The following is a 9,449-nucleotide window of genomic DNA, read 5'->3' on the forward strand; positions in this document are numbered from 1 at the left end:
CCCACCGCCAGGTTATATGCCTGCTCAAACTTCCAATCAGATGAATGTGAATCGTCCAAGACAGAATGTTCCTTTAAACTAATAAGGGAACGACGAAATGACAGCCCTGTTCTCCCAACTAAGGAAAGGTCAAATTTTGATATAGCAGTAGACATAAATGAAATAAATTTTGAATCTGCAACTTCAAACAGATTATAAATTAGAAAGTTCAAATTCAAATTCAAATTCTTTATTCAAAAAAATAATTAACAATCAAATGCATTCCAAAAATCAAATACAATATTGTTTCCTAATTTCTAATATGTGTTCCCTATAGGCTACCCTGTGTGGGAACACTTGAATATATATAATAAAATATTTATATACAAATTTAAATATATCATGAAGAACATAATAATTGAATATGGTATCATATTGAAATAAATCAATATGTCAATATTTATAATCATTCTTGCACACATTCATACGCACACACATTCACATATGCGCACACATTCATACGCACACACATTCACACATGCGCACAAACACACACACACACACACACACACCACACACACACACACACACACACACACACACACACACACACACACACACACAAAACTTAAAACGATGTACGGAGTGGTTGCTGTTTTTTTTTCATATTTAGTTCAATTTTATTCATAGTTAACGTTTCGTTTTTTTTTTCAAAGTGCTGATGTAATTAGACCAGAAATGAATGCGTTTTGAAGAAAGAGACAGTGATTGAAATTTGATAGGGTGAATGCACCAGTTACCGACCATTAACCAGTTACCGACCATTTGGAAAATAATTTGTGATTTTAAGAGATTCTAATTGAAATTCGCATATTTTTAATTTTTTCCTATTTCTTTAGGGTTTTTAAAAGAATTTGAAAATGCCTCCCGAATTTTCCCACCAGTTTTGTAGCCACAGAATGCTTTTGTAGTTGGTACTACTGGCAAGATGGCTACTGAGCGGTGAAAGGATTTAGGAGCGTGGAAGGTAAGCAGCTCTTTCATTCTACCATGAATCTGTTATTTCTAATAATTTTACGGCGTGGTAACGTTTTTACATTGAGAGAAACAAGGGCTTTCAATTGGCATTACAAGTTTCAATTTATTTGCATATTTAATGAAAAAAAATGACATGGTCGGCTACTGGAACCATAATGTTGGGGGTTTGCCAGTTACCGACCAACTGGTCGGGTATTGGGTATGACTGTACTTCTTTCTCTGTTGCTGTTATTGTACTGTATTTGATATAGAAAACATATTGGTTCCATTATGGCTTTATTATATAGCTTGGTTCCAATATCCGACCACTGGTTGGTTATTGGTACAAGATGCTGGTCGGGTACTGGTTCATTCAATCTATTATCAAAATATTATTGTTTTAAGATGCCCAAAAAATATACTCGTGATGATTGTGCAAATGCCATCAATGAGATACGGAATGGTGCCAGAATTCGAGAGACAGAAAGAAAATATAACATACCCCACGCAACCATGATGGATAAATTGAAAGAAAGGAGTTCATTGGATGCTAGAAAAGGGCCTCCAACGATTTTAACACAAAATGTAAGTGAAAATCATTTGTAATATTTTGAGTGTTGTTGCTGTATAGAAATTAAGCCTACTACTTTTTCAAGTCATAATTTATCTTAGAACTTCTTCTTATAAAACCTATTGTTAATTAATCATAATCTAAATTAAGCCTATAAGCAACTCAAGATAAAGCATATTGCTTATTTTGGATAGAAAACATCTGATGATTAAAAAACGCCTGTCCTAGTAGAGGCTAACACATTTTCAAAAATGTACCTAATAGTAAGATAAAATGATTTAGGCCTAGATAAATTCAAATGCCCAAAAACTATTTCTGCAACCCCTAAAATGCAAAATAATACCAGAATTTGGGTACAGTACCAGTAGTCATATTATATTTTGGGGGATGATAGGCCTATTCTCTCTCTTACCTATAGTTATAGCCATTGTAGGGCTTCAAATAGAACTGGCAGCTCAGTGTCTAGGTGTCATGTCTTAAGCCCACGTTCAAATTTTTCTTCAAATTCCTTCAAATCTCTTTTAAGACTAAAAGAATTTAAAAGAAAGGATTTGAAGCTCTTTTATTTGAAGGAATTTGATAAAAAAATTTGAATGTGGACACAAGGCTTAGGAGTTAGCTGATTTTCAAGGGTGACTCATAGCCTATTATTAAACAACTGATATGGTTTATAATCAGGCCTATTAGGCTACTACATTATATTAAACTTTGAGTTTCTTTTCAAGTTCATGTGTAGTAATAAGATTAATATATTAACAAGTCACTTCTCTTAAATGACAATTCCATGATCAAAATCCATTCTGTAGGCTAGGATATATTATCTATATTGATTAAAAATAGATGTTCAATCAATATAGATAAGATTAATATTCTATTTGGATTAGCTGGAAGAGTAAATGAGTGACTAGTGGATTTTCTGTCCTCAATGAGAATCTAATCTTTGTTTTTATTTCACAGGAGGAGGAGCTTCTATGTTTATGGCTGAAAGCAATGGCTAAAAAAGGGATTCCAGTTGAGCCACGGCAGCTTCTTGATGCTGTAGAGGAGATCATGAAGAAAGATGGTAGACAAAACCCATTCAATGAAGGAAGGCCTGGGAGAAAATGGATTGATCTCTTCTTCAAACGACATCCAGATATTTCACTTCGAAAGCCTGAAGCTCTTGGAATTGGACGATCATTGGTTACAGAGAAATCCATTAGGAAATGGCATGATGACTTGAAGCAGTACATCATTGAGATAACAGGGAATACTGATTTGCTTGACGACCCCAAGAGAATCTTAAATGGGGATGAATCAGGGTTTCAAACAAACCCTGTAACATCTCTAGTGATAGGGCCTAAAGGGTTTAAAGACTTATACGAAGTGCGAGGCAGTAACAAAGAGTGTATAACTGTTATGGTTACATTTAATGCAGCTGGAGACATGGCACCTCCTTGCATTGTTCTCCCATATGAAAGAATACCAGCTGATATAAGTCATAATGTCAATCCTAACTGGTCATTAGGGAAATCCAAAACTGGGTGAATGACTTCTCAAGTATTTTACGGATATGTTGCCAACAGTCTTCTGCCATTTTTGAGAAATATGAATTGCACTTTTCCAATTTTGTACTTGATTGATGGTCACAAATCTCATATCAGCTATGAAGTTGCAACACTCTGCAAAGATAATAATATAATTTTGTACTCATTGCTGCCAAATGCTACCCATATATTGCAGCCAGCTGATGTGTCTGTTTTTCGACCAATAAAATGTCGTTGGAAGAAGATTGTTTCAGACTGGCAGAAAAAAACAGGCAATAGAATAGTAACTAAAGCTAATTTTGCGCCATTGGTAGAAGATGCTCTTCAAGCAGCTACAATTGAAATTTTACAGAAATGATTTCGAAAGTGTGGAATTTATCCATTCAATAAAGATAATATTGACTTCAACAAATGCTTGAGCCATAGTTCCAGAGTGGTTGAAAAACCATGTCAGTTCAAGACTGAACATCTATTGTTTTTAGAATCAATGTCATCCTCTTCTCGAATTCGAGAGTTCCGCAACAGTGGTGAAGAATGGCAAGGAGATGATTCTGCTGAAGAATTATTTTATGTATGGAAGAAGATGAAGAACTATATTATGCAACAAGAAAAATCTCAGACGATTGAGTGCTCCAGCTCTGACAACAACAATAATTGTAGGCCTACTACAAATGCAATTACAAAAAGTCTTGATGCTCCATCTTGCAGTCACCACTCTGTCTTGCCTCAAGAAGAGCTGAATAGAGATCCTGACCCAGACAATTTTGAAAAGCCAACTCTAAGCCAATCAACATCCAACTCTTCCAATTTGACACAAGGAGCTCCTGTACTCTCCGCCTCAAACAATCTCAATGTATTATCCAACAACAAGGATTCAACAGGATTCAGCTATTTACAAGATGCATCTCAATTGGATGACACTGATACATCTGAAGAAAATAATCCTAACTTATCAGTAAATAGCAGCGATCCCGATCTTATCAGAATAGTAGACTTTTTACAAGATGAAGGCGAATCTTTTGTATTGGATATTAGTATGAATAATATGACAACTGAGGAACCTTGCAACACCAAATCAATCTCACCTACTCAAGCTAATCAATGTGTCACACCCACATCAAATAAACTTTTGAGTGAAACAATCAGTCCAGCCTTTGGTGACTGCTTACTATGGCCCACTGAGTCTCCTGTAAAAAAGGGAGGCAAACTTAGAAAGAAGCTGAAACTTCCGGATGCTGTAGGGGCTGGAGCATGGAAGGATTATTGGGAGAAGCAAAAACGTATGAAGATTATCAAAGAGGAAAACAAGGCCAGGAGACTTCAAAGGAAGAAAGAGAAGGAAGAAAAAAGAGAACCCAGAAAAATAACAAACAGGTGGGCCGACAAATGAGAAAGAAAAAAAGAAATTCAGAAGCTTTCACATCATCATCAGAGGAGGAAAAAGACGAAGTTATGGAATTTGAAGACAAATCTGATGAAATGGAACTCTCTTTATCAAGAACTCCAACACCAACCGAGGAAATAAAACGGGAACCAAGGGAAGGGGATCATGTTCTTGTGAAATTTCCTTTTGATGGGGTGGAAAAAGAAGCAAACTATGTAGGGAAAATTCTAAGTATTAGAAAAAGTGGAATCTCAGTGTCATGTATGCGGAAAAGTAAAAGATATGAGAACAAATTTATTTTTCCTCAGGTCCAAGATACCGCCACTATCAACGAGGACCAAATAATTCACATTCTGAAACCTACAATAATGAAAGGCACAAGGAGACAACAATCATATATTTCATTCGATGTTGATCTTGATAATTTCAATATCAACTAGCCTGATTCACACAAGAAACTCCAATTCATGAAAAAGAAAACTGTATTAGGCCTATATCCTTTTTCAAGAAAGCATTGCCAGTTTTTGAATTTATATTTTTCATCCAGTTAATAAATTTATATTTTTAACATCCAGTTTTTTTATAAAATGAGAATTGTGTTTTGTCTTAACATTGTGTGAATATAAACTCAAACCTAAGAAAAATATAAAAAAAAAAACAGTTTATTTAGGCTACATAAGTGCAATTTTATAAGTGCAATTTTTCAGTTTTCTTATTTTTATGTAATAAATATTGTTTTTTGTAACATATTTCGTGAATGTTTTAAAACCCAAAAGAGCCTATTAATGTTTTAACATAAAATTTCTATTGGTCGGTAATTGGTGCAATGCTGGTTGTTAATTGGAGCAAGTGGTCGATTATTGGTGATTTTGCAGATTTTCAAAAAAATGCTTAAAAATCCAATTTAAAAATTATATTAAGCTCAAGTAAAGTATCCTATGCATGTAGAACATAACAAGGATTAGATTAAAGGTGAGAAGAAGATTCTACAGTTTACCAATGATCTACTAGAATTTTTCAAACTCGAAAAAGTCTTAATTGGTCGGTAATTGGTGCATTCACCTGTCTTACTGTTTACGCATACCGGACGAGATTTGTGAGTTCAATGATCTTTGATTGTTGCAGTGTTCATGTCGTGTAATGTGTAAATTATACTAAATTTAGACCTATATTAATTTAGTAAAAAAATCATTCGGGTTGTCTAGTTGTAAAATGAATTTCTTGATTTCTTTTCTAAATAACTGACGTGACGTTATTTTCCTTGTTGTTACTGGAAGTGAATTGAATATTTTTATAGCTATGTATTTGAAGTGTCGTCTGGAATGTTCTAATCTTGGTTTTGGGAGGTTAATGTCCTGTGAATTCCTGAGGTTAATTCTTTCTCTCATCTGTTGAATATCGAAATTATTTTCAGCTAAATCCAGCAATGCTTTGAATAGAAAAGAATGTTTCACTGATAATATTGATAGTTCTCTGAAGAGCATCATTGAACTATATTGTTTAGGTTTATTACACATTTTTTTTTAATATATGCTTCTGACCAGTAATCACAGGTTTAATATGAACATTGTATGCACTCCCATAGCATATTATTCCATAATTTATTCCAGAACCAATAATTGCATGGTATAATTGTAACAATACTTCTTTTGGACATAACTGTCTGAGGTAATAGAACTTCCTTATGTATACAAATAACTCATTTTTTATCTTGTGTATATGATCTGAACAAGTGAGCCTACTATCCAATATGAGGCCCAGATATTTAACTGTACGTGCTTGTTTTATTGTTTCACAGTTACACAATATATTATTCACCTGTTGCGCACAATCTAATTTATGGAAGTAAATACTAGTTAACTCCTGATCCGTGTTTTGAAGATTAAATTGTATTATATTAGATTTGTCTGTGTTGATAGTTAATTAATTTTCGCAAAACCACCACCTAAGGTGCTTAAGATCCATTTCTAATTTATTTTTAAGTTCTTGATTTGTTTTGGCCGAATAAAATATAACTGTATCGTCTGCAAAAGATGTAATCTTTCCCTGTAAGTCACCATCCGTCAAATCGTTAATAAAGACCAGGAATAAAGTACTTGATAACACTGATCCTTGAGGAATACCTATGGTAATGTTCCCGGGTTCACTCGGGTTCACTCAACGTATCGTTAATTCTGACCCTTTGACTCCTATTAGATAGGTAGCATCTTAACCAATCATTAGCAATTCCTCTTACTCCTGATAAATCAAGTTTTTTTAGAAGCAAGTTTTTATCAATAGCATCATATGCTTTAGATATATCAAAAAACAGAGCTGCACACTTATTATTAATACTAAAACTGTCATTTATTTTTGAAATGAGATTTTTAATTGCCGCTTCTGTACTTCTTCCTTCACGGAAACCAGATTGGTTATCACTAAAAAAATTATTATTTTTATAAAAGTTTTCAAGTCTAATCTTGAATATTTTTTCTAAAATCTTGGAAAAAACCGGTGAAAGTGAAATTGGGCGGAACTGATCTATGTTTTTACAATTTGGCTTTTTAGGAATAGGTATAACTACGCTGTGTTTGAACATGCTTGGGAATTTTCCTTTGGCAATACTCAGGTTAATTAGATCGGTTAATTTGTTCAAATAATTCATGTAAGTTTTTTTAATCATGCTTGTGCTTATTCCATCTACACCTGGCGAAGATTTATTTTTCAATTTTCTTATTATACTTGCTACTTCCTCCGGATTTGTAGGGTGGAGAAAAATTGAATTAGTTGGAGATTTGTATGGAAACCTTATTTTTGATATTCTAGCAGACTCTTCCCTGGTTTGCAATGTGGTTTGTTCTAATTCATCATTCATTTTATTCACAACATTTAGAAAATAAGAATTAAACGAATTAGAAATTTTATTACTATCATGTAAGCTATTTCCCTGCTCACCCACAATCAGTTTTAGTGGTTCTTTATTTCTTTTTTCAATCCTATTAACGCGTCAATTGTTTTCCACGTCTTTCTAATGTTTCCCTGGCTTTCTCTAAACAGTTTTGAATAATAATATTGTTTTCTTTCTCTCAGTTCATTACGTAAGTTATTTTTGAATGTATTGTATATTTGTTTTAAGTCGTCATTATTAGGTTGTTTGATTACATTCTTGTATAACTCATTTCTTAAGTTAATTTGCTTGATCAGATAACTATTTATCCATGGCGACCTATATTTCTGTGTCAAGTTATTTTTTAAAAGAAGATTTTCTTGTGAATCTTTTATAGCGCTTTTTAAAATGTCAATGAAATTTTCCCATCCCTCATCAACCGATACTGCTGGTATTTCTCTATCCCAATCAATCGATGATAAAATATTATTCAACTTCCGGTAATTGATTAGGCATATTTTTTTATAATTTGTATCCGCTTCTTCGTTGGATCTCTCCAATCCTTCAACTTTAAGTATGATTGTACTGTGATCAGTTATATCTAAATGTAGTATTTCTTGAATTAGATTAATTTTATTCAGTTTTGTTCTATTTTTGCCGGATTTTAAGTAAAGGGACCTATGAGTGTAATCAGTATTGAGTGATTCGAATCCAAAACTATTCATTAGATATTTGTATTCGTCAATAATTCTGGTGTTCTGAAAAAGATCTATATTTATATCTCCCGTGAAAAAGAAAGGGACCTCATTGTTTTCGTTAATATTAAATATTTCTTCTAAGTACAAGGTTAATTCGTTAAGAAATATTTTGGGTGAGTTTGATTGCAACCTGTAAGCAGCCAACAACTGAAATTCAAAATTATTATATGAACAAGATATATGTACACAGTCCGCTGAAATAAAAACTATTATCTTTGTTTTGAACGTTATCTCACTGCTTATATAAACCAAAGTTCCTCCTGCTCTGTAGTTATGATTAAAATTACCATGTACGGAATAGCCCTCTATATGATATAAGTCTATTTCATTCTCTAGTATCCATATTTCTGTCAAGACTATTATTAGCGGGTTGTTTTCTAATTTCCTCATTTGCACTAAGAATAAATCGAAATTACTTCGCAGACTGCGTATATTTTGATGAATAATTAGTGTTTCTCTGTTACTTATCTCTGATGACATTTTTATTTACGGTACTGACACTGTTATTTTCTTGGTTACCTGGCTGCTTTGATGCACTTCTCACGCTCAACTTATTCACTTCTTCACTGTTCTTGAGTTCAATAACTGGTGTTCCGTCTTCTTTCCTAGCTAGAATCTTCCCTTCCTTGATCCATAGGTATTTGATGTCGCCTCTTTTGAAGATCTCTCTCGCCATGGTGAAAATCCTTCTTCGCGTAGGTGCTAGACTTTCATTCACATAGACTGGATGGTCCGTTGTTTCTCCCATCTGCTTTGTAGAAAACTGCCTCGTAACTTTCCTTTTATTCAATATTACTTGTTTGTCTGTTCTACGAACGAACTTGACAACGATTGGTGGAGGTAGGTTTTCATTTCGTTGTTTAAGTCTGTGACAAATGTCGATTGCATCTGCTTTTATTTTGTGTCCTAATGCTTCGCTCATTCTACAAATGATTTCTGTTACATCTTCATCCTGTTTTTTGGGTATACCATTTATTTCCAGCATGTTCGATTTTGAGTATTGTTCCATATCATCGACGCGTTCCTTCAGTTCTGCATTTTCTTTCCTGAGGCTAGGAAAAGCCTCAATGTTTTTGGTCAGACTTATCAGTATACACATCTACCATTTGGTTTGAATATTAGTGGTTCTGAATTTATCAAGTGCTTGTAAAAAATGCTAGGTGAAGAGGTTTGTGAGTTTACTATTGCTTATATTGATGATCTTGCCATTTCTAGTATATCTCTTCAACAACATATCAGTAGAATTGAATTATTATTCAGTAAGTTAAGGGAAAGTAACTTGAAATTGAAACTAAATAAATCAAAATTTATTGCAGACAAGATAAAGTATTTGGGTTTTATTATAAGT

The 9,449-nt window shown here is 33.5% G+C and overlaps 2 protein-coding genes across 2 annotated transcripts; one reads left to right on the forward strand and one right to left on the reverse strand.

The window, feature by feature from the left end:
• The first annotated feature begins 1,457 nt into the window (after positions 1-1,457).
• On the forward strand, positions 1,458-3,094 carry LOC120354627. The gene is made up of 2 exons (XM_039441994.1): positions 1,458-1,581; positions 2,525-3,094. Exons 1-2 carry the CDS (start codon positions 1,510-1,512, stop codon positions 3,092-3,094), a joined length of 642 nt encoding a protein of 213 aa, XP_039297928.1. The 5' UTR covers positions 1,458-1,509.
• Positions 3,095-8,561: 5,467 nt separating this feature from the next.
• Positions 8,562-9,200, reverse strand: LOC111050642. The gene has a single exon (XM_022336993.1). It carries the CDS (start codon positions 9,198-9,200, stop codon positions 8,562-8,564), a length of 639 nt encoding a protein of 212 aa, XP_022192685.1.
• Positions 9,201-9,449: the final 249 nt, after the last annotated feature.

The sequence above is a fragment of the Nilaparvata lugens genome, chromosome X (assembly GCF_014356525.2).
Source record: "Nilaparvata lugens isolate BPH chromosome X, ASM1435652v1, whole genome shotgun sequence".
Lineage (NCBI taxonomy): Eukaryota > Metazoa > Arthropoda > Insecta > Hemiptera > Delphacidae > Nilaparvata > Nilaparvata lugens.

Bases quoted from the DNA above. Each gene is read 5' to 3' on its own strand.
- LOC120354627 (XM_039441994.1), top strand. From the start codon at position 1,510: ATGATGGATAAATTGAAAGAAAGGAGTTCATTGGATGCTAGAAAAGGG. The intron at 1,582-2,524 runs GTAAGTGAAAAT...TTTATTTCACAG, and splicing joins CAACGATTTTAACACAAAAT to GAGGAGGAGCTTCTATGTTT.
- LOC111050642 (XM_022336993.1), bottom strand. From the start codon at position 9,200: ATGTGTATACTGATAAGTCTGACCAAAAACATTGAGGCTTTTCCTAGC.